General features: G+C 38.2%; 1 protein-coding gene across 1 annotated transcript in view; it reads right to left on the reverse strand.

Annotated features, from left to right (window-relative positions):
- dcn (decorin) overlaps window positions 1-26,426 on the reverse strand; it is a 38,598-nt gene that overhangs the window by 11,253 nt on the left and 919 nt on the right. Inside the window, exons 2-3 of the mRNA XM_036577695.1 lie at window positions 12,200-12,473; window positions 2,410-2,522 (exon numbers count right to left, since the gene is read on the reverse strand). Coding sequence (XP_036433588.1) covers window positions 2,410-2,522; window positions 12,200-12,461 — 375 coding nt within the window. The 5' untranslated portion in view covers window positions 12,462-12,473. The remainder of the gene's footprint in view (window positions 1-2,409; window positions 2,523-12,199; window positions 12,474-26,426) is intronic.

A 26,426-nucleotide genomic window follows, 5' to 3' on the forward strand; every position in this document is an offset into this window, starting at 1 on the left:
ATATATGTCGCTGCATCTGGTATCTCCACTTTTGTCATTTTCATTTTTTGACATAATTTAAAAGCAGCAGCTTTACTTTACATTGTGTCAAAATTCCATGATGAATGGACCAAAAGAAATGGCCTAAAATGACTTGGAATAGGTCATTTCTCCATTAACTTCTACTTAAGTTAAGATGCTCCCATAAAGTTGCCTTTTTGGAGGTTCAAGGTTTTGGTCTGACAGCAATAATGCGTTTATTATTTAAGAGTTTCGGCAGTTTTGGTGGCCATTTTTATTAGTTTTGTAACATCTCATGTGTTGGAATGTTCTGCACTTAAAAGATGTGAAGGTTATACAGATTCAGTCCATCAGTCAATCTGATATTCTTGTAGTATTTTTTGGAGACTGTATCTAAAGTGTCCAACTTTTTCATGGTCATTCTGGCTAGTTTGCTTGGTCTTCATCCACCTGAGGGTTGTAGGTGCAGCAACAGTGGAGAGGCCAGCTCTGTTCAGTAGTAGCTTGCCAACCAAAATGGTGACTGAACATTCGCAATGACATAATCAAATACTATGAATGGGCCATTTTGTAAAAGACTTCCAAATAAGGCCAAAATATTCCGAAACGGGAATGTTACTGAAGCCAGCATAAAAAAAAAAATGTTTCTAAACAATTAAGTTTTCAGTTATAACAATTTATTTTGTAATTTGTGATGTTGAGTCCAACCAAAAATCAGAAAGAGAGAGAGAACAGAGATGCTCATGTTTATGTGAGCTCATGGATTTCTGACGCACTGTAATGGCAATGCAAACTCAGCTACACCAGTGTTGTACAGTAAACTGTGCATCACAGTGTGCGTAACAGTATTTGTTCACAGCCCTTTGTTTCGTAGGCCCACGCCACTGATTTGCAACGATGGGATACAGATTATTGTAGAGCTATTGTTGTGTGAGCAGGGTTGGGATGTAATGAAATACAAGTATTCAGGTATGAATATGTATTCAGAATACACAAATTCAGTATCTGTATTCAGTTCATGTTACATTTTGTAAAGGCAGTATTCAGAACACAGTTACCTTTTACATTTGTAGGAGAATATTTTTAGAATACTTACACACTAATATATATATATATATATATATATATATATATATATATATATATATATATATATACCATTTTTAAGAGAAATGCTATTAATATGTGTTTATTAACCCTTTTAAAATCAGAATTACTTCTGTGGTGCAAATGCTGAAGTTCCTAAAGCCTGAGTGGACTGAAAAATCAATGTGATAAACCAGTGGAAGATTTTGTAATTGAGATATGGTGAATGCTTTGCTTAGTTCATGAGATGGCAGTGGGATTATAGGAGTGGCATTGGGATTATGGGAGTGGCAGTGGGATTTTGGGAGTGGCAGTGGGATTATGGGAGTGGCAGCGGGACTGTGGGAGCAGCAGTGGGATTATGGGAATGGTAGAGTGATAATAGGAGTGGCATTGGGATTATGGGAGTGGCAGTGGGATTTTGGGAGTGGCAGTGGGATTATGGGAGTGGCAGCAGGATTATGGGAGAATCTGTGGGATCATGAGAGCAGCAGCAGAATTTTTGGGAGCAGCAGTGGGATTATGGGAATGGTAGAGTGATAATAGGAGTGGCAGTGGGATTATGGGAGTGGCCGTGGGATTATGGGAGCATCTGTGGGATTATAGGAGCAGCAGTGGGACTATAGGAGCAGCAGCGGGATTGTGGGAGCGACAGTGGGATTGTGGGAGTGGCAAAGGGATTGAAGCTCTCAGTGAGAGCCAAACCAATGTTGAGAGTTTTTCTCTTGTGCATCAATATGTATTCTAAATGTATATAAATACTTCTCTATGTATTGTAATGAAATACTTTACTCAATATATTTAGGGCGGTGCATTCAGTACTCAGCCATCGCTGCACTTTCAAAGTATTCTGCACAACACTGCGTGACTCATATGATTGATTTCCAAAGATTAGAAGCTGTTTTCGAGAACCTTCTTGGCCATCAAACGACTTTCAAATTTCAAGATTTCAATAGCAGACGCACGGTCTGGTCTGCCTCTTCCAGGAACATGCCAGAGAGTGGATCACTCCCCCACTGATGATCTTCAAGCATTTTTGAAGAACAGATCAGTTGGAATTTTCTGCGGGTGAGATAAGTCTCTGAGTATCCAATTTCCAAACAGCGGGAACATTTTTGGATAGTGGTACTTTTTGTTCCTCTTGCTTTTGAAAAGCACATAGAAAAGTGCACCATTTGATCATTCCCATCACGTTAAATGCGGTCAGCCTTATTTCAATGCACTCTGATTTTTGTGATGGACGTTGTTTTGACGATCTAATTTAGAGAATTAAAGCGAAGGCTGTGTTAGAATGAGCGAAAGAGGGAAAGAGAGCTAACTTACATGAAGTCCTTTGAGGCCTTTGAAGTCATTCTCTCTGATCTCACTGATCTTGTTGTTTTGTAGGTCCAGCAGAGTGGCGTCTGCTGGGATATCCTCTGGAACATTCTTCATCCCTGAGGAGCACAAAGGCAGGTTTGATGAGAATAGCTGAAGGTGATAAATTGAAGTATGTGTATGTAAATGGTGAGCTTGGACCTTTCGATGTTCCCAAGATTAGGATTAACCCCTGAAATAGCCAGGTACTAACAGCAGGCCCGAAGGTTTACCACACATTTCTATAACGGAAGAATAGCTCAGCCAGTTTGCATTGAAGTCCCTGTATTTACTGAATAATAAGCCTTAGTATGCAATAAGTCTGAGATTTTAAGGGGGTCAAAACAAGCATGCAGAAAAGCAGCTAGTAGAAAATGGACCCTATCTTAAGATGGCTTCCCTGCTTTGGACCACACTGAAGTGTTTCTTTTAGCCAAGGATTGTTCAAATAAACTCATCCACCGAATGTGTCAGCTAGTTAAAACGTCTCTCGAGATGAGTGATCACGATGGAAGGAACGCGAGAAAAACATAGTAGAAAAAGCACTTGATTGTTTACAGTGGGATTCATCTGGCAGACAGAGGCTCCTCTGTGCAGCTACGAGCATGGGCTGATGGGAAACTGAGTTCTTAGAGGATTGTGGAAAGTTCCCCGCGTTAAAGCTGGTGATTGGCTGCAGATCAGGTCGGCTGCTCTCCATCAACTTCGTGGCCAAAAAGTAATGACAGCCCTGAGGTAGAGTCCAGCCTTTTGACCACTAAAATAAAAGGTTTTTAAACTCCAGACGGTCATTTTGATGGACATTCTAGATGCTGCAATTCTAAGCCACTTTTGAAACCTTATGAAATGAATCTATGAGACTCTAAACTGATTAGCATATTAGGATTTACACTGACTGGCAATGCAAAGTGTGTAGTAACAGTGTTATTAACAGTGCTTGGTATTTACAGTGCGAGATAGTTCTAAGTTCTAGGTATTAGCCAGATAAGTATGTAGGACAAACTCCAAAGTGCTCAGTATGCTAGATGATTATTTTGGCTAATATGATGTTCTGAGACAGTCTACATGAATTGCAATGAGATGCTCAACAGGTTCTAGATATTACCTGGGTATGTGTGGGATACAATCTCCAAAGTGCATTTCCAGAGTAAATATTTCGGGTAAAATTCTGATATGTACCAAGACTAACTAAAGTACACTAAAGTTCTAGATCTTAAACTGATAGAACATATCAAGACATATTAAAATAACTCATAATGATTATTAACTGGGTAAGTATTTGGTACAAACTCCACAGTGCTGTGTAATTATATTGTGTTAAAAGTAGTGGATATTTATATGACATAAAAATGTATTGTACACAAATAAAGTACAGAGTCTTATACAGTATGTACCTTTTGGCTATAAACTAAACTGAATCTGGGCTGTAAAAGAAAGCAGTGATTCCTACTGTGGTTTTATGGGTTTTTCGCTGTTCTTCTTCATCTAAGCCGCTTATCCTTCTGGGTCGCGGGGATTACTGTTTACTTCCGAAAACTTTCTTTGTATTTTGTCACCATTTTTTACCATATTTCTCACCCACTACTTGGAGGAGTTTCTGATTTACTTTCCTGCTTAAACATGAGAAATTACAATGAAATTTACTGAGTTTGTTGGTCGACCCATATGACTGTACGCTTCGATACACCTGCAAATTCAGCTACTTCTTTCACACTGTGGCCTTTGCCACAAATGCAATCAATCCTTTTTCACTGCACTGTACCACCTTTTCTCAATCTATGAATCCCATCATACCCAGCAGGTATTTATAGCCCGATCATCTGCAGGATCCTGAAGTTACTACCACCTTAAACATGCAGGGTGAATATTTTTTTGTCCAGGGAGATTGTATATATATGTATATATATATATATATATATATATATATACTTGATCTCTGAGATCAAAGCTTCTGCTTAAAGAGAACATAAATGGGCTACATCTCTATTTCCAAATAGGTGAACTTGGGTTCTAGCAAACTATAGAACATTCATATGAAGTAATTGAGAAGTGGGCAAGCAATGTCAGTAAGCAGAAAAGAGTGATTCATTTCAACATTTTTGACATGAATCACTGGGCATTTGGATCCCCTAAAAGCTTGTCTCCCATCATCACTCTCTCGTTCTGTCTCTCTGTGTGTGGAAGTGTATAAACAGTTTGGAGAACATGATGGTGTGTACGATATAACAGCAGCAGACTGGGCACAATACGAACAGCTCTTGACATGTCAGCTCTCCTGGAAAACGCCTCGCATATGTTTCCTTCAGCCCACTCTGTTTAGTCTCTGGAAACTCTTGTCTCTGTGCTGAATATGGGTCAAGCATGTTCTATTTACCCTGAATGGATCAGCATTTTCCAATTTAGAATTTACTGATGATGATACAAAGGATTTATCAAGATTATAATGCCGGAGAGAAAGCCTGCCAGACTAGTCTGGGGTAAACAATTCTGAAATGTTGGTCAGATTCGCTGCATATTACGATTTACTGAAGATAATAAAACATTTATATCAACAATATAGCTCCGGAGAGAAAGCTTGCTCAGCCGTTCTGGGTAAACAAATCTGAAATGTTGATAAAATTCACTGCACGTGATAAACTGAACGCAGCGGAGGCCGGAAATAACGTGGAAATAATGTGTTTGTAATTCCATAACAAATTGTCAAATGAGAATAAAACAAAAGTATAACTGTATTAAGGCAGAGGTCAAGCGGGGGACATGCAAAGAAGTCCAGCTGCTCCACTGTTAATCGTTTTTTTTTTTCAAAAACAGCAAAATAAAGTGTTTTACAGCCTCACCTGTGAGATTTAGAGGACATCTAGCATACATGCTCTGACACAACGTGCAAACTGCTCAATAGAAAACAGCATTGTACTTAAAAATGTAAAAATAAATATAAGTGAGATTGACGTATATACATATTTTTAATGTTTACACTTTAAACATGCTTATATGCACACTAACTGTATTATTTTGGAACAACTTATGTGTATTTAAACTGACTATATATATATATATATTAAATGTATTTAGTTGTGCTTTTGAGTGCTTTGAGATTGAGATTAAAGTATGTATTGCAGGCATAACTGTTATTACACTTGGAATATATTATAAACATCCTGAAGGATGTACTGATACACCTCAGTGCTACATAGTGAGTTTTTATGCAACTAAAATGCAATATAACTTATGCACTTAAGTCATTTACATCATAAAACATATTATGTGATCTTTAAAATAGCATGCGATTCATAAATATGCAAGTATTGATTTTTAAATGTTATTCAAAACTTATGCCTCCTTTATGAAAGTTATCCTTTTCATTTCTCCTTTTCTATTAAATTATATTATTTATTTTTTCCAATCATTTTATTTTATTTTTATTTATTTCATTTCATTTGGTTGATTAAACTCTTAATTTGATCTTAATTCTATTGCTGTTCTGATTTATTTATTTATCTTTATTACTTTTATAACATGACTGTTTCATATTTTATGGTGTCTTTTTATGTTGAAAATGTATTAACCAGTTTATTATCTCGTTTTTGTTTATTTTTTCTCCTTCTCAATTAAATCATAATGACTCTATTATTTTTTTTTCCATTTATCTTTTTTGTTTGTTTGTTTTTCTTTGATTTTATTGTCAATTTATTCATGTAGTTCTGCTCATTTCAGTTTCACCTGATTCAGTTTCATTTTAATTTATTTTTCAATCCCTTTATGCTGTAAATTCTTAGCACTGAAAATAAGGGTGACTCTCAGTGTATTCTTGAGTGAAAATAAAGGTTGATTGATTGACTGATTGATTGATTGATTGGTTAAAGTCCCTATGAAGGTATATGCCTGTAAGTACAAATGCTGCACTGGAGTAAATGTAGAAATACCCATGGTAGAATATCATTATAGCTCATAAAATATTATACATTTTCCATTTCAAGGTAGGAATATGTGCTGTTAATTCGGCCTCTGCTTTATAAGCTCCATTACTTCGGAAAGATGCTCCATGATGGTGCTGTAAATGGAGCACAGTGTCTTTAACTTTACTTTAAGGCCTCTTATGTCACTAAAGTGCCATTTATTTCATAAAACATCTTCATAAATGCTCATAAATGCTCAACTATTGCTTTAGAAATGCATTATTCACTGCTTATGTGCTATGAAGTCCCTGTGAAGGTAGCCTTCAAATAAAAGATTTCATTTCAGCAATGCAAACACATGTACGAGTGTCACCACTCAAGCAACAGCAACAACAACATACAAACATAACAGGGCCCCTATGCATTTCCTCAGCAAGTGAGTTTTGCTGGGGCCCCTCGCTCTGTTCTCAGTGCTGTTTTCCACACAGCTGCGGCGCCGCGTAAGCGAGGCTCGTTTTTCACTGCAAAAAAAGGGGGTGAGTTTAGATGGAGAACAGGCCTGACAGCTCCCCTCCCCTGCCCTCGGCTTCTCCCCTCTCCTCTCTCCTCTTCTCCTCCCTCTGTTCCTTTCCTCTCCTCTCTCTCCTCCCTCCTTCTGCACAAGCCTGCCAAAGGGTCTGTAGAACAGATGAGGGCTGCAGTCTGGTGAATACAGCCCCCCCCCATTTCCGTCTAGGGAATGCAGTGCTATGTTATGAAATAATGGAACCTACTCTTCCTCAGCATCTGTCCATCTGACCATCTGACCTTCTGTAGTCCTTCGACAGCCCCAGAAAGATCAGAGCGCGAGTTCAGATTTCAGTGTGCGTATAAGCCTGATTTTGGACTGAAATGGATTGAAATTGATCTCATCTTGAATTTGTTTATTACGGTCAGCTTCCAAAATGGTCACAGTAGACCTGTTTCATTAACATAGCTACATAACAATCAGTCTGGGATGCAATTTGGCCCCACCATGCCATGTTTGGGAACTTTAAACTTACGTTTGCATCCAAAATATGCAAACTCGAGCACAATTGGAGCGAGAAACCTCAGGAATGATGATCGAGATTAACTTTTAGAGGGGGTTTTCCTACGTTTCTGCATGATGAATTCATTAAGTTGTAGTCATTCAGAGTGATGTAAAATGCTCCATTCTAGAGAAACTAGAACCAATCTAGAATTGTCCATAGTGGTGATGGGAACAGAGTTTAATGCCTCTAAAAGCCCCCTCACAGAACGTTATTACATGAAATGATTATGAATACATTGCATGATGCCTGAGACACTGTTTTTCTGGCCTAAAACATATTTTTTTAATTTAAAATCTCAAAGGTGGAGAGATGCAAAATATTCCCAAAAGAAAGCTTATTTTTTTCATATTTACCACTATTTTACCATCATACCGACATATAAGAACTCAGAAGACAGATAGGTTCACTGGTGGTTTTGGATAGTAAATAAAATGGCTAGATTTGCTTTGTAGGCATCATGGCACCTGGTTCCTATCACCACCACTGTAAAGAGTCGTTAAGCTACTCTACAATCAAACCACATCAAACCACTCTGAACGACTTTGCTTAAGTCTCAATGCAGAAATGTAGAAAATTTGGTGGAATTCCACTTAGGAGTCGACGAGGCTGCTTCAATAAAACACAAACAAAGAGACCTCACAGCTAAAACTCGGTGAAAACAAAGAGGAAAAGTCCCAAACAATTAAGTAAATCTTTGTAATTACATGGAAACAAAGCATTGCGCAATCTATTGTGATAGATCTGTTCTGGAAAAAGTCTCTTAATGTGGACGAGCCACATCTGTGAAGACTATGAAGATGGTCTCGGGCCTTTCCAGACAGAAAAACAGACAGACAGACAGACAGATGAAGTCTGTGGAAGTAATTAGGAAAACGAGGCTGCCGTACTGCGGCCAGCGTTTGGCCGTGAGCGGATGTGGCACACGGTTCACAGCATGCGAGAGCATTTACGATGGTTTTCAGAGACAGGCACCTTATTAAAGCCAGGGGCAGATCAAGCAGGAGTTTATTCATGACTCTATCAGACACCTCAACTTTAGACTGCTAACACAGTTCAGTTCACTGCAGTGGAAGGTCAGGGCTTTCTCAGGCCCACAGCTCAACGCAGCTTATCAGGGTGAAGTCAAGGCCGATGGTCTTATCAAAGCAATGACGTAGAGCAGAACGTGAGCCAAAGTTGTGTTGGTGATTAGATATTTGTTTCCTTCCTCCTAACGTGGATCCTCATGATACTTTAGCTTAGAGAAGATTCTGTAAGCAGTTGAAATGTATTCAGGAAAAAATGTGTTTGATTTGTTTAAAGGGCCGATATAATTCTGATCACAGTCAGATTTCTGCAGTCATCTGGTTATTCAAATGGTCGTGTAAACAGCATACTCCGATTTCTTAGATCAGAGAAATCCAATTAAGAAATCCGATAAAGAGGCTGGATTTTAGCTCGGTAATCAGACTTCTCAGTGCATGTAAACTCTTACTCTGATTTCTTTCGTTTCTCTGAGACTGCGTATGTTCGAAAACAGACGGCAGTACCGGAAATAATTGAGCAGAGTTGCCACGAGATGCAGCAAAACACTTTTGAAGTGATGCTGAAACCAAATACATTCTTGAGGAAATGAAGGATTTAAATATTCTTCATCTTCTGGATGATGTATGTTCATATTTTCAGATAAAGTGGTGCGATGTTTTAGAAAAAAGCCACGGCATGAAGTTTACGTTTTACATTACGTTTACGTCGCGTCTCCTTCTGTGAGTTTATTGGCTGGTTGTATAGCAGAAATCTGATTACTGTCTGACTCATGTAAACCTGGAGTTTTCCCATTATCTGATTACTCAAGAGCATGTAAACGTGTTGATCAGATTACTGACAAAATCTGATTTTCTGCAGTTATCGGATTATTAAGTGCATGTAAACACACTCATTGAAAACTGCATACTTTTATGAAATAAGAGTCTGATGCAGTGTGTAAACATTGTTAAAATTTTCAAAAAATATCCCCAGTTGATACAGTTCATGGAAGCTAATCTTCAAAAACAGCTCATTTTGAGTAAATTGTTTTTGTGATGTCACAAAAAATCACCACATTTACATAGTAATTTGCAAAGTTTAAAAGCATGGTTCTTCAAGGGTTCTTTAGTGAAGAAAATGGTTCTATATAGAAATATCAAGCTTTTAGCAACAGGAGAACCCTTTTGGTTTGGTTTATATTTTCAAAAAGGTTCTATATAGAGTCATCTACAGCACATTCTCCACTCATCTGAAGAAAGGGTTTTTTATGAAGTGTTCATGGTTCTATATAGAACCATATAGAACCATTTTCCTTAGTTAAGAACCCTTGAAGAACCACCTTTTTTTTTAGGAGTGTAGATTTAAGTTAGGGATTTTTGGCAACTCATTTTTTCAAAAAATGAAAATAAAAATTAATAAAAAGTGCAATTTGACCGGGGGCCCCGGCCACTGTTGAAGTTTTAAGGGGTGTTTCAGCCTGGACTGCTTTTTGAATGCGGGAAACCAATCAAAGCACAGCTCATTTCCTTACATTTGTCTTAAATGCATAGCCTGTGTAATTTTAAGAGATATACAGGTTGGAAAACCGTCTTGTAAAAATTGGTACATAAACACTCAAAAATGAAACTCAGGGAAAAAATCAGGCACAAGAAATATGGAGGGGATGACCTCTTTAATATGTTGGGCTGCCAGTCGACTTCAGATGAAGGCTGTCAAAACTGGGCTCTGGACGGGAGCAGCACGGTGGAGTTTCGTGTTCTTGTTCTGCTCTAATATATATTGAATTGACGTGATTCAACTCTGTTCATCAGCCCCACATGAGTAAAATACAGTCCATCAATGCAAGTTTGCTTTGCACTTTTGCCAATAACTGTGATGATGTACTGTATGTTATTGATGTGAAATGATAAACACATTTCAATTACGTATATTTAATGCAATCATTTTTTTTCCGCGGATGTCTGGACAGACCATTCTACTGCATTAGTTTAAACTTTCGTCCCACAGTAAAAAACACTATATAAAAAACAATGAAGTAGTCAGACCTTAGATATTTACAGTGATTGTTGTGATTTATTTAAACCCAACTTGTTTTTTTCTCATTTAAAGTTATTTTATTTCTTTCAAAGTGAAGCTGAAAGATTTAGATTTATTGAGTTTAATTTTTCAAATAAAAAAATGCTGTCCCACGTTTTCATGTCACTACTGAAACACAGAGTTTTAGTCTGCAGGCGGAGTCTTATTTTAGCCATGCCCCTGCATTTTAGAGCAGGAAGTGAGGCTGCATCCCTGTCCCTCATGACCACATGGTTACATCCCATTGTTTTGAAGTAAATATGTCCCAAAGTTGGAAAATCAGTGCAGGACATTAAGAATTGTCACTACCGAAACACATTTTCTGAAGTTAAGTGAACTGGTTTGTATTTTAATCTGAAATATGATGATTTTATGTGTGTACAGTTGTTCAAAGCTGTGTTTTCTGGTCATTCATGCTGCATTGAGTTCTGCTCAAAATGAGCTGAAATTGTCACTCCCGAAACATTTGGTAAAGTTTTCATAGTGATATGATTTTTTTGGGAGTAATAATATGGAATGATCATTTATTTGAATAAAATAAACATTATCAAGGTACACAGTCACTCAAAGCTAAAGGGTTTTAGTCTAAAGTCTAAGTCAGTTAAAAGTCTGAAATGTGTTTTGAACTCTGACTTTGAACCAGTTCAGTAGAATCATTCATTTTAGATTATTAGGCTGTGTTCAGATGGTGGAGTACATTCTCTTCTTGTCAAAAAGACAAAAGAAACCAGCACTTTTTGCACTTACATCAGGTTTAATTCATCCTAATCAGCCCATGTAAACATTAACAAACCTTACCGAGTGCCTTGATCACCACAACCAATAAATATACTGCAAACAATGGTATCTTGTCAAGTGAAATGATCTTAAATCTAGTCAATATATCTAATATTTCCCATTTTGAGATGGTTGTGCACTTTTTATAAGATTATCTATCTCATTTCTAGACATAATTTGCTTGTTTTAGGTAATTTTATCAAGTAAATTATTTTCGCTATACTGCCAGATAATTTGGCTGGTTTCAAGCAAATTTCTTAAAATGAGCAAAATTATCTGCCAATATAGTGAGATAATTTTACTTAATAAAACTTGAGTTTAGTAAAAAACTAAGTACTTAAGTAAAAAATATCTAGCATTAAGATTAATAACGTTAAATTAAGCTTACAATAATCATAACAGGAGAAATATTAGATTTATTGATGATATTTACAATAATTTTACTTGCCATAATACTATTTTTTGCAGAGCATTTTTCTACATAAAAGTAAACTTCTTGCCAAGCTACAGTGGTAATCGGGACTCATCATCTGTTTCTCAAGGTTTTTTAGCAAACCTCAATGATGACAATGTACAGGATGGTACATACAACAGTGAATAAATATTCATGCTTGAGCTGAGTATTTTGTAAGTTATATATGTGAAAAAAACACACTCTGGTTTAGTTTTTCCCTCGTTTTTGATTGGTTACCTCATGAAAAGTGACACATGACGAGTGAAGCTTTTCCACTGAAGTTGAGCATTTTTCAACTTGATCCATGTTGGAAAAACCTGTTCCATGGTGGGAAGGGCACAGAATTCACATCGTACCATAGAATATAATGGCATTTTTGGCGAAATCCATTCCACCATCTGAACGTAGCCTTAGTCATGTCACATTCAGTTGTGTACATAATGTGAATCATATATGGTGATACTGAAGGAGCTTACCTAGATCAGAACACTGTACCACCCTTAGATGGCACTGGCACCTGAAGGGGCAAACTGGCCCAAGGGGAATATCAGGGATTTCAGGAATTACAGGGGCTTCAGGGACTTTAGGGATTTTAGGGGGTCGCCGGCTTGTAGGGGGAGTATGGTCCAGACCAGACCCAGGCTCATCCTCAATCATGAAATCCAGGAAGCCAGACTGGCGGAAGGGCAGAGCCCAGCAGACAGACACCAGGAGCAGGGTGAGACAGGCCAACCTCATATTGTCAGTGACCTGGAGGGCAGAGAAGATAGAGCAATGGTCAGGAGGTCAGGATCAGTCAGTAGGCTGAGGCGAATGTGAGGAATGTAGGAGCAGATGAACAGTTCACGACTTTTCCCAAGGATTTAATAGCATTTGGCCACTATGCATCAACATGAACACCGCATGCTCTACACAAGGGCCTGACCGATATGAAATGTTTGCGGCTGACACCGATACTGACCTTAAGAGGCAAAAAATATCAGATAACTATTTTTCCTTGTTGTTTTTCTACAGTATTTGAGCACAAAGCTGTCTTTCATATTGTGTGAAAAATTTCAAAATGAAAAAAACAACAGAACTAGAATAAAATGTCTTTACATTAAAGCTGCACTGCATAAGTTTTTTGTGAAAAACTGAAAGTAGTGTCATTACTGAGTGAGGAGAACAAAACAGGCTAAAATATGTTGAGTGTGCACTGCTGTGAGTCACCCTGTAAAGCCTGAAATAATCATTTAAAAGTCAAGTTTTTATACGTCTTTACATATCAACGTCACATGCACAGGCTTAAACAGAAGCACCAGCTCGATGTTTCGATCTCAAATGACCTCAAAATCAACATCTCTATCAATAATGAGATTCATCCCCTTGGGGAAGGGGGCCAAAGCACAACCCATGTTACAAAATGTTCTTCCGCACATTGTGTGCATTTACACGTTTCCACCAGAGAGGGGTGTCACTTGATACATTACATTTACAATGAATTCACATTCTGTGAATATAATTTTGAGTCTACACCAACATTTTTCTACTTATTTTGAAGTCAAATAATGATTACAAACACAGAAAAAATGTAACGAACGTTTTATCTTTCAGCAAAGCAAGACTGTGCACACAACAATGACTTTTCAAGCTGAAATCATTTCAAAAAGTCTCCTCTTCTACTTCCAAATGAAGAGTTTTATTCCAGCATACTGTATTGAGGATATTAAAAGTTCTGAAAAGGTTAAAAGCTCAGGGGTAGTGCATTTCATCAAAGGACCCTTTTTTTTTTAATTTTTCTAATAAAGGTGGCAAAGTTGATTCTAAACAATGTAAGAAAGTTTATGAAAGTGGCATTTTAATGCATTTGAATTACTAATGTGGTACAGATAATACAATATAGAAATAATTCATATAATTTGCAAGATGCTTTTGTCATCACCAGCAATAACCATGACTTCTAAGGGTTAAAAAGATCTCTAAGATGCTGAATGAACAATGCAATGTTAGCTTAACGCCATTAATACTCAAAATACTGTCAGTCTGTCAAAATTGATAAGTAACCGATCGGTTTTAATTATCATGAAAGAATGTAAGAAGGTGTTAAAACTTGCCCCGGGAACACAGATGTCCTGCAGAGTTGAGCTCCAGTGCTAATCAAACACAGCAGTCAGAGAACCTGAAGAAGTTCATTAGTTGTGTCAGGTGTATTCGATTAGAGCTGGAAGTGAACTCTGCAGGAGGGGGCTCTCCTGGAGTTGGAATACCTGGTCTATAATGAAGACCCTTTAATAGACACCCTGTAGGGTGGTCAGGATTATAGCGCTTGACCTCATTAAAGACTCTCTCTTGCCTAGGTTTATTTCACCTTTGGTCAAGGAGAATAAAACTGTCCTCACCATGCAGAGGCATGTCAGTCATCTAGAGCCCCTCCTTTTTTTACTTGGGCAGGGCTGGAGCCTTTTGAATGAAAGGGAAATTGCTGGGTAAGTAAAATTCAGGGTCATGTCAGGTCTAAACAATTTTGCGTCCCTCTCTCTCTCTCTCTCTCTCTCTCTCTCTCTCTCTCTCTCTCTCTGTCTCCCTCTCTCTCTCGCTTGGTATACAGTATAATTACAGTACAGCAACCAAAACTCTCAGATGGTGACCTCTGAGAAGCTATGCAGTTTAAACCTGACAACCTCTTCTGCAAGCAAGAGCCATGATGCAATGCCCTGCAGACACAGTGAAATGTATTAGTTTTAACATGAAATCTGTGGCTGGATTTACATGATGAAACTAGTTGCAGCTCAGAAGTTGCATGAAACATAATTTCCATGCAACTTTATAAAAGTTGCGTGCAACCCATTCGTTCACTGACAAGATTAGCTGATATGTTTCATATTATATAACGAATTGTTCTAGGTAACATTTTAATTATAATATACAAATGGGCCCAACTACATAGATACTTCAAACTAGCAAATCAGAATAAACAACTGTTCAAACAGCTGTCATGCTATCTATGTTGGTAGCTGCTAAACCAACTGCTTGTCAGCAAATATGTAAAATCATTCCAGGACAGCATCCCTTGTTTATTTATTTATTTATTTGCCCATGATGTGGTGATGAAAATCAATCAGTCAGTACAATCAAATAATAGCATTTGATGTGATCACAAAGTATGTGGTATGTTGCGTGACGGCAGCAGTGACGAACTGTTAGACTTTTAGAGCTAGGCCTTCTGTCAAGGCCATAGATGTCCAAATTTGGTCAAAAAACAATGAAAAGCACCTCTACAATCATGCTAATTTCTGCTATCACCCCTATTGGATTTCTAATAGCTACAGTTTCATATATCATGTTGCTCCAGCTACATCAAATCAGCCAACATTTGTTTCTTTATATCATTAATATATCAAGAGATGGGAAAATGAACCTGGCTATGTATTTCATGATATTGCTATCAAAGCAGAGCTGTCATGTCAACTGTAGCTGGCTGGCTAACTGGCTGATTAAACTAACTGGTTACCAGTAAATAAGTGAAATTATTCCAAGAGACCATCCTCTGTTTCACTTTCTTGTCCATGATGAAAACCAGTTGAAATGATGTTGTTTGTTGTCGTAACATAGCATGTTGTATGTTATGTGTGACTAATAGAGCTAGTGCTTCAGTCCTGGACATAAATGTCAAAATTTGAACAAACATGGAAAAAACACCTCTACAATAATGTTGATTTCTGCTAATGCACCTTTGGGATCCAAGACTCTGAGTATGTTACGTTGTGTGAAGATTCACATTAACCTTTTTTAGCCATTCAAGATTAAACATGGTGTTTCAGCTCTGTAAGTGTTGCAGTAATGCACTTATTTCATTGTTCAAGTTTGATTTAAACAGAAGGGTTAAATTCTTGAAACACTCTCTCACTGGTTAGGACTTCAGGAGCTAGACTAGAGGATTAACATTTCAGATTAACCACCAACACAATTAGGAACTGACAGTAGAATCAACCAATTAACATTTTGATTTTGTGAGAGGAAAAATATCGTTCTAGGCTATCTGGAAGTTCTAGATGTGTCACCGAGTACAAGAAGTAGCCTGACCAATGTGTTTCAGTCAGCTGTACAGCTAACTAAAGCTCATCAAAGACATTCCATATGTTGCATTTGGAGCTTGTAACAGACATTAAGATGTATTTGACCTTGTATCAGTTTTATAGAGACTCTTTCAGCATTAGCTTCTTCCATTGGAAATCAAGATGTGATAGATTCCATTATCAGTTTCTTATTATTAATTGGACATGTAAGGCCTTCAGTTCAGCTCATGAAGTCCTAACCAATAGGAGAGCTTGCTTGGGTGTATCTACTTAGAAACCACAGAGGAAAAAGTCCTGATTGGATAGTTTTCCAGTGAGCTTTTCAAGAATTGAACCCATTTGTTTCCAACCAAGACTTAACACGAGACCATTACTACATTTAATACAACAGCGTAAACATTACAAGCACAATGATTACACTGAATAAAAATGAAATCAATAGGTCTACCACGAAGACCTAGAAGGCCAAAGAAGGAGATTTCCTCACTGGATGGCATCAAGTATTGCGGCTGAGTCCCAAGCGAGTTTAATTTAAGTTTCAAAGTTGTCTGAAAGTTTCGTCATATACAGAAAGCCTAAAATGTATTAAAGAAATCAGACAGTCACAACACAGGGACATCTCCGCCAGGATCTCAGGCCATAAACCCAAATAATATATGTTCTTCTTCTTGGAAAGGTCCACCATGTATCCAAAGCACTAACTCAATCAATTAGATGAAACCGAGAACCTCTGTTTCCCATCCAAGAGAACGAGGTTAATCAGAGTCCCACACATATCAGGTTCCAAACTCCTGCTGGCTGAAACACGAACAAAATGACAAATGGAAACAGCAGGAAAAGTCTCCCACAATGTGACCTTTGACCACTGGTTTCTGCAACTCATCACTGGAGATTTATCCTACAGGGACGCATGGAAGCATGGACCTCATTCATCAACAGTGCCAGAAAGTCATCCAGATGACCAACCAATGTGTTGATTGTTTAAAAAGTGTGATGGATACATACAAACCACTGCTTTCAAACTACTACTTAATGCCTCCAGCCACTATGAGAGTCATATGACATTGACGTGTCCAGTTTGGAATGAAGATTCTTGGCCTCTGGTGCTCTGCAAAGTGAAGGAACTCCACTCAACCTGTGCACCTGGAGGGTCTCCCCATTAACAAACAAGTTGAGACAAGAGTGATCAGCCTCCAGTGCTGCTTTACTTTGCACCTCTCACATGTTAATGGATTCCTGCCATGGCTTTCTGACCACCACCCATGATTCTCTGGGAATGACTCTGCTCGGAGGGGTTCAGCAGGGTGTTCTGCCTCTTGTGGCTGCTGACTTCAGCCACATTCTGTCAGCACAATGAGGTGGAGATCCTGCTGAAAGCTAAATAGCTGGAGGACTTGGGGTTGCCTTGTCATTGCTGACACAAAAATAAGTTTGGCATGTTGTGACAGGGTTGGTCTGAGAACATGTTCAATCAGTATAGCCTGGAGAAAGAAGATCCAGGTGAGTGCTGAGGGTAATGATTGAATACTGGACACTCCGTGTGTGGCTAAAAGCTTAAGTTTCGTTGGTTCCGATGTGAATTTCCTCCAAACTTCAAAGCCCAAACACCTGTTGTGGATATCGGTTTCTTAACACTGAACTGTCTAAAGTTTAGGCTTCTATAGTTTGAAGCTTCTTTGGCTTTTACAGGAGACAATTCTTCAGTTTCAGTGTTGCTCATTCCAGTGATACCACCCATGTAGTACTAAGCACATCTCTCTTCCACTCTTTCATAGAAAAAAACAAAATAGTTATTAATAACATACTCCCTTAACCCCTTAAATGGCCAGGGCCCACAAGTAGGCCTGAAGTTTTACCACACAGCTCTATAACCTAAGAATAGCTCAATCAGTTTGCATTGAAGTCCCTGTAGTTACTGAATAATAAGCCTTAGTATGTAACAAACCTGGCATTTTAAATTGTTTATTCAAAAGTAAAGAGCAAATCTGAGGATTCTGTGTTGACCCCACCCACACAGTGGACTAGCCTGTCCCTCATTCAGTAAGGCCTATTCACAAAAAGTACATTTTTCCTTTTTTTTTCAGATGAAAACAACACCAGTTATTAACGCAGTGGGGCCATCACACCAAATTCAATGGTTTTGTTTTTAGAATACTCAGGGAATGTGAGAAGAAGATGGAAGAGTAAGGAAAAATGTATTCCGTGAGTAGTAACAATGATTCATTTAGAATCTGCATTGCATTGCAACTAAAATGCGCACACGCACTGGATACGTTCATTCTACAAAACAAACCAGACATGAAGAGACCAGGATACACTAAAGTAAATAAACAGCTATAAACAGTTTACAAAACTTAACATGCCTTTTTCTAGTGTGAACAGACCTTTATATAAAGACACTCCATTGTTTTCTCATTACTACCTGAACACAAAAGGGACAAAATGCAGTCTGTTGGAGCTTGAAATATTTCTCGGAACCCTGTCAAATCAGGCTTGAGTCAGGTTTAAATGGTATGTTTGGGTCCTATTTAACAGATTTTCTTAGGATTTCCAACAAATTTTGCTTGATTTTTTACTTTATAGCTCCTCTTTACTTTATGGCCTTAGCCCTTTTCCTCTGTAACGGCACTTTTTTATTTACATTTTAGTTTTTTGTTTGATTTTGAATCATCCTAATTCAATTTCTAATTTGATTTTGAATGTAATTATTTTCTCTTTTGAAATCTGTTGTTTTAGTGATGTTTTAATCTTTATTCTCCTTTACTTTTTCACACGACTCTGTATATTTTCATTTATAAAGCATTTTTTAAGTGTATGAAAGGTACTGAATAAATAAACTTGCCTTGCCTTGTCTTGCCTCTACTTTCATCACCTTGATTTCATTCATTTCTTTAAAATTTTCAATCTGGCATGCTGGTGTCACTCGTGTTGGCACAGTTGAACTGAATTGAAGTCCACTGGGCCCACGCTTGTCAGAAAATCCAATATGGTGCAGCCAAAAGAAGTTTTATTTGTTTGTCAGAGCAGTTTTGGATTTACAACTTGATGCTGTCAGCCAGAATTTTCTCAGGATCAGGTCAGGTTTGCACTCAAAATGGTTGTTTTGATGTTGTGGATCAGGTTGAGTCGAGCTTGGCCCGAAAAGTCTTGAGCTGTATTTGGGTTTGCACTGAACTATCAGGCCTGATAAAAGCTATATATAAGTCTGCATGGCTCTAATTAGGTCTGATTAGGTGTCTGATTGGGTCTGATTAGGTATTCCATTTACAAGTTCCTACCATTGCAATGCTGTGCTAGCAAATCCAGCCAGATCATTACAGCCCCTCACCCCTAATGGAAAGCACTTCACTCCTCCGTACCCCGGAGACAGCCTGATCGAATCAAGGCCACGTGTGTGTTTAAGCCAACAAAGCTGTGCTTGCTGGCTTTTTCCAGTCTTGAAAACGTGCCTAGCCTTGTAAAGAAAATTGGCCAAGAGCATCACCCCTGCCCCTCAGACCTACAATAAGTGAGAAAGGGGGTGTATGCCTCTTCAAACAAACAGCTTGCCCTGACTTTCCCTACTTTCCCTCTCTTTTCCCTATTCTCTGCCCTTGTCTTTCATGGCTGAGCAGGTCAGTTGTCTCCTCATGAGAAAAGAAGGGGGTGGAAAAAAGAGGGTTTACGTTTCCCATTCAGTCTCCCTTTGCTTGTCTTCTAAATTCTTAAAAACTGGCAGGAAGTTCAGTACAAGCTGCAGAGGATCAACAACACAGTATCTCAGACTCTGTGCACTCTTAAAAGTAGAGGACCAATGCTGTAGAGGAACTGCCTAGAAAGGCTTTTAATGGAAAGAAATACTGCAGCATTTTCAACCTAATTTCTACAAACTTTTGTTAAGAGTTTACAGGTATCCTGTTCTTTAACTGAGTACTGGATTATTGTCTGCGGTAATCAATTGTGTTCTACAGATGCAGCAGATCACTGGGGCATAACCTCTAAAACCCAACACAACTTCAATAAACTGAGAATAACTCAGACATTTTACATAGTTTTCCATGTAATTACTGAAAAATTATCCATGAAGTGTAATAAAAATCTCTGACAGACTTAAAGAACCATACATTTCAGAATACCTTTGGTGGTTCTTTCTATAGCATCACACCAAAGAACCCTCTAGGCACCTTTATTTTAAGAGTGTTGCCCCACATACTGTTTGCAACTATCATACAACCTCTGCATATATTGTTAAGCCATAATGTTATGTAATTACTGTGTTATTGAGTTGAAGTTACATAGTAATTAGAGTTGTGATAGTCTTTTATATGCCTCCTGAGGGAAAGAAGGGCTGATTTCATGTTCTTCCAGTCTGATCATTGTCTAATGTAAAGTATAATATTTAGATATTGTTTATAAACGGTTCAAACTGTCATTGTGATTGATGATTCTACCTCAGGGACACGGCATCTGCCCTCATCTTATCAAATCACCCACTGTGCTGAAGATTTCCACACAGGCTGATTACAGGAGGGAAGTAGAGGGAAAATAACATATAATCTAAAATGAGAATACAGGTAATGAAATGGCTCTGGAGTACAGTGGTTGAAGTGCTGCAGGCTTTGTCTTCTGGAACAAACGTCTTGATGCTGTAGTCAGTATTCTTTCTTACAGTAAATGTTAGTTTAATTCAGTGTAATTCAACTTTATTGAAATCTGTCTTTTTTATCATTTAAACAGGTTTAAAAAGGAAGGTGTATTTACAGTGTATTGACATTTTGTGATGACTGGACCAATAAAAATAGTCCAAAATTACTTTGAATAAAATTTTGAAACATTAACACGTCACTGCAATCAGAACAAAACCGCTCATCTCCATTTTTGTCGTTTTTCAGTTTTTGACATGGTGTGAAAATACCTGTTGCCCTTTCCATTGTTTGTAAATTTCACAATGAATGGACCAAAAGAAACGGCTCAAATTGACTTGGAAAAACTTCTGGTTCCATTGACTTACATTAAAAGTAAAGTATTGTTTTTGCCTCTCAGGTAAAGTTACCATTTTGGAGGTTTCGTTCTGACAGCAGCGATATATTGAAGATACGAATATCTTTTTCCTTTTCCATTTTAAAGATGTGGCGCTTTATTGTAACAATAAGTTATGCGAGTACAGCCATATGCAAAAGTTTGGTCATATTACATATTTTGTTCATTTTCTAAGTGAAAATAAGTGAACACATCCTCTATGGAGAACACATTTTAATGCACAATTACTGTTTATTTGAATTTAACATATTGGAAAAAAAGTGAAATATGAAATGTGGCCTGTGCAAAAGTAATGGCACATCTTATATTGTCTGTTTTCTTTTTTCAATACGTTAAACTATTTCTATTAAATAAACAGAAAATCTATGGTAAACTTTACAGGAAAATGCCATAGTTAAGTTGATCTCTGTAGAGAATGTGTTCAAACTTTTGACAAATAAAAGGTGACTAACCAGTAATACAGTTCACTTTACTGTAGGGTGCCTCAACATCCCTGATTGTGGTGACTGATTTCCTCCCTTTGCTTTTCAATCCACGTTTTGTTTGAGATCTGTCTGTGGCCCTCTTACAGGAATGGCTTGGCGAAAAGTCATATGAACACATTTTTCCACTTACCCCAGATGTAGTCGATCAGCTAAGACATGGTAGGTGTCCAAATTTAGACCCAGAGGTGGGTAGGAACTAGTTACATTTGCTCAAGTACATGTGCTTAAGCAAAATAGTGACTGACTGATACTCTAATTTTACTTCTACTGAGTAAAGAAATCTACTTTTTAACCAGTTATATTTTAGTTATATATAACCAGTTACTAATTCCTTTTGTGTTTAATTTCATTCTGTTTTGTTGTTGACAACATCTGCACTTCTTTATGATTTGTCACATCTCTAACTTTGGAGCTTTAGCGTTTTATTTTAGGCCAAAAGAATCACGAAATGTGACAAAAAATCAGTTCCTGTGCTGATAGATGCTGGATTTACTAAGCAGTTCCACTGCAGTTCCATACGTTACTCAGTACTTCAGCAGTTGACCTGCTACTTTTGTACTTTTACTCAAGTTGTTTCATTTTAAGGTTTCATTTTTACTTCTGTCATTATTTTACCATATTAAATTGTCATACCAAGTATCAATTTACTTGATTGCTAATTTAGGCTACTTTACCCTCCTCTAAATGAAGTCTGAGAGGAGTTTTCAGGATGCATTTACAGAAAACATTTGGGTGACTATTGCATTCTAGTGTTTGTTAGCCTTGTAGCTCCAACTCTAAACTGAAGAAGCAAAATGTGGACACCAGCCATTCATCCTTTAATAGCCTTAAAATAGCCTCTACGTCCAATAAATACTGACCTCACTGCAGCTTTAACTGGCTAGCCATGCTGTTTGCACTCATTTCTGAAGGCGCTCCAACAATAATGTTTTCATTTAGGATTTTTGGAGATATGATGCATGCTGAAATGTTTTGTGTAGGAAATAACCCATTCTATCGATTCATTCCCCTCTTCCAATTGCCCTTATCCATCCACACACTTTCGGAGGCCTGTCTCCAGAGGGGCTGTCAGCAATGAATCAGACGAAGTATTTATAAGGCTACGGGACATTTAGAACATGTGTGCCCCTTTTAAAGCAATCAACACCCTGACGTGTGCTCTCAAAACTCACAACGTGCCTTCTCCAGTCGACATCCATTCGGAACTGGTTTCTTCTGATGTGTGCTGATCTAGAATGATCTGATCAGATCTGATATTTTCCTCCATATTTTCTTTAGTTTTCTGAACTTCCCGTTCTTGATTATGTCCAGGAAACCCAGAATCTCCACCATTAGCAAGTCAACATTAAAAACGTAGGCCTGCTTTCTCCAAAGATGCTGTCAATTTCAATGGCTACTAGACCTCTGAAGTCGTGTCGTCATTCTGTAGTCAGTGTTTTGCCCACATTAGAAGCTCTAAAGGGTCTAAGCTTGTTTTCTTTACAGGAGAAATTAAAGGAATTTTGCGAGAAAATCGTTGCACCCTGTGGTGAACAAAATGTTCCAAAGCTGACACATTTTGCCGTACAGTCACAATTGCGCTGCCACCATTTTGGTAGGTAAAGTTCATTCAGCAGTGCTGTGGCAGTTTGTAGTGAGATAACAAAGCCAAGACCGATCCAGCAAAGGCAGTAAAACACATTTGTTCTTAAAACACTTTTTTAAGTCACATTTTTAAAGCATATTAATGTATATTTTTCAGTATGTTGCCCTGATTGAACTCGATTTGTTGCTGTATTGATAACAAAAGTATGCTAAATTCCACAAACTAGCCCACTTCATAGTATGCAAAAAAAAAAGCACATATACCTTTAGAAGGGCACTCATTAGTGTAGTACGTAAAGTGCAGAAGTGTGTGGTTTGGGACGCATGCTCAGGTCAGCTGATGAGACACATTCAACAGGTCCAGTGGCTGATTCGCTTCGCTGTGCTGGTCATTTGCTGCTCAGTAAACATTGCCAAGTGAAAGATTGAGGTATTTATTGACTAAAGATGCATTTATTGAGGTGAGCTGATGTCAGCTGTATATTTGCCAACTTTCGCAATTCGTTCTACGTGTAAATACAATGAGAAGCTGACTTGAGCCTTATAGATGTGTATGAGTTTATTGGTTAAGAACTTTGGCAGCTTTGTTAGCCACTTTTATTAGTTTCTGTCAAATCTCACGTGCTGGAATGTACTGAACGCACTGGAATGTTATATGGATCCAGTCAACCGCTAATTTTCTCCTCGTACCATTTTCTGGAGGCTGCATCTAAAGCATCCACATATCTTTTCATCTTTTTCGAGGTCATTCTGGTCTATTTTGCTTGGTTTTTATCCAGCCGCAGGGCTGTATCTGCAGTAAAGGTGAGTTACAGCTCACCTACCAACATGGCAACATGGTCTTCTTAATGACACAATCGAATACTATGAATTGCTACAAGCGTGCTAATTCTTCTGCGCACTGAATTGACATTGCAAGACGGATCTCACCAAAATACCCCAAGTAAAGCAGTAAGCTCTGTCAAATGTGGTAGTTTAGAGGCTTTGGTTACTTTAGGCTGAGTAGCTGGTATTGGTGTATATCAGTGCTGAAGGTCAATCGTAGATTCACTTTTTAATGTAATGTCATTTCAATGCGCAGCGGTATTAGCTTGCTTGTAGCATGTGTGTAGCATCATTAGTATTTTGTCTGCTAAATGACCTTCAGAGAATCCAGTGACAATCAGTGGACAAATGTACGTAGGACAAAACAATTTTTTTTTATTTACCACAGTTACAATTTTTGAAAATGCAATTCATTTTCTCCATAGACTAACAGACAAATCCTTTAGACAAATCCTATGACTAAGACTTTATTCTAGCTAATCAGACTATGCTAGCTAAACTAAAGCTTCCAGCCATTGTTAGCCATTGTTACCATCTTTTAATGCCAGTCAGAATGGCTTATATGAAGGCAAACACCCATAAAATTAAATAAATAAATGCGGGCCTAATAAAAGTAAAGTATAACTTAAAAATAAATTACACTAGGCTTGGATCTTTCTGCAGTCAAGTGGTCAGGGCATTTCCAGACCACTAACCCAGAATCAACAGAACTGCCAAGGCACAATTAAGTCTTTTCTCACAGAGCTTTGTCTAAAGCGATTATATTGGTAGTCTTTTGGGATCCACAGAAAATGAATGACCATAAAATGCTCTTCAGAAACTCAATGACCAGTTTTATAGTGCAAGCATTCAGGTCAATATAAGGCATGGAATTTGAACTGCTAAGCCACATCAGAACCATTTCATGAGAAAAGGATGACAATAAGGTTGGTGCCATTAACCACAGCAGTATTACGTCCAGCTTGAAATGAGCAGTCCTTTTTCAATGTTCTCTTCTTTAGTTTGACCCAGGATTACTTTGGCTTGGGTCATAGCAAAGAAAATCCCAGCTATTCCAGTTATTCTCTGGGAAGAAGAAAAAGCAGGAATGATAGCCAGTGGCCAGCGTGGCTACTTTTCTGTGACTCTCACCTCTGAAAGTTACAGGCCAGATGGAGAACTCTGGCTTGAGAAGAACATTCGTGGCACAGGCCAGTAACATGATCTGCTGCAGCAGAGGAATAACAGGGCCATGGAATCTGCAAGCGTTCACTGGAAGCTGCATCAAGACACAAAATGTTCCCAGTGGTGGTGTTTAACAACATTTCCCAATTTTTAATCTCACGGGACAGATCATGTGGAAATGGTGTAAAGCCCAAAGCTGGCATGGATTTGTCTGGACACCCCCCCTCTCCTCCACCTTCCCTCTCTCTCCGGGTGTGTTTTCAGTTACTTGGGAATTTTGCAGTGGCTTTGCTGGGAAGTGCTCAGTCATATCTGCCTATGGTCGGAAGGAAGCTGTATCATTATAGGATTAATGAGATGTGGATGCCAGGTACTCATCTCTCTCTCTCTCTCTCTTTCCCCCTAGCATTTCTGCATGCCTTTTTTAATGTGTGCAGCTCAAGGCGAACTGGTGCCATGAGAAAAGAGCATGAGGCATAACTCTCACAATGAAAACCAGAGACTAAAACTGAGTCCATACATTGAGTTTAAACTTCAAAAACAGCCCATTTGCACTTCCACATATCCACACATTCAGCCTACAGCACTTTGGCCCCACCCACTTAACTCATATGGAAGTTATAAGGAGTGTTGTAGCCTAGACTGCTTCTGAATGAGGCTGGGGCAGCCAATCAGAGCCGAGGTCATTCACAAAACATCTGTTAAAGTCAAAACATATCGGTCCATATATGGAAACCAGGCTCCAAAATGGGCCCATTTGGAATTTACTGTTTTTATGACCTCATAATAAACAACCCATTTCCATACATTAACCTTTTCAGCCTTCAGCAGTTTAGCTCCGCCCACTCAATTCATGCTGAGGTTCTAAGGAGTGTTGCACCCCAGACTGGTTCCAAATGAGGCACAATACAAGGCAGCCAATCAGAAAAGAGGACATTTATGTCATATACGTTTCAAAACACCATTTACTCCTAATACCATACAGTCATATATGTAACCTAGGCTCCAAAATCAGCCCATTTTGAATTCACTGTTTTTGTGATGTCACAAAAACCCAATGCACTTAAACATATCCTTCTATTAAGCCTACAGCAGTTTAGCCCCACCCACTTAACTCATTTTGAAGTTGTAAGGAGTGTTGCTATCCAGACTGGTTCCAAATGAGGCGCAATACGATGCCAATGAGAACATATATGTAAACATCATTGACATATATTAGTCTTAAAGTAACAAACACAGCCTGTTTACAGTTAAGACGAATATAGAGAGTGAAAAAATGGTCTTTTGATTCATGAGAGGAAAAATTAATGTAAGATGAAAGGTTTAAGATTAAAAACTGAATAATATGCCAGTAGTTTAAGCTCTTAAGCCTCTCATGGAAATGCTTATTGCTCAGTACATGGTTCAAAGTGAGGAATGGAAGTGTGGATGGATCTATGTAGGGTAAGGGGTAAGAGGTCAGCTTGTGCACAAAAAGAAAAAAAAATAATAATAATTGGTTAAAAAGAAACAAACGGGAAAGTACCCATGAAATCAATAGTGTTTCTATTGGAGGCAGATTCTGTAGAGCA

The sequence above is a fragment of the Colossoma macropomum genome, unplaced genomic scaffold (assembly GCF_904425465.1).
Source record: "Colossoma macropomum unplaced genomic scaffold, Colossoma_macropomum, whole genome shotgun sequence".
In the NCBI taxonomy this organism is placed as follows: domain Eukaryota; kingdom Metazoa; phylum Chordata; class Actinopteri; order Characiformes; family Serrasalmidae; genus Colossoma; species Colossoma macropomum.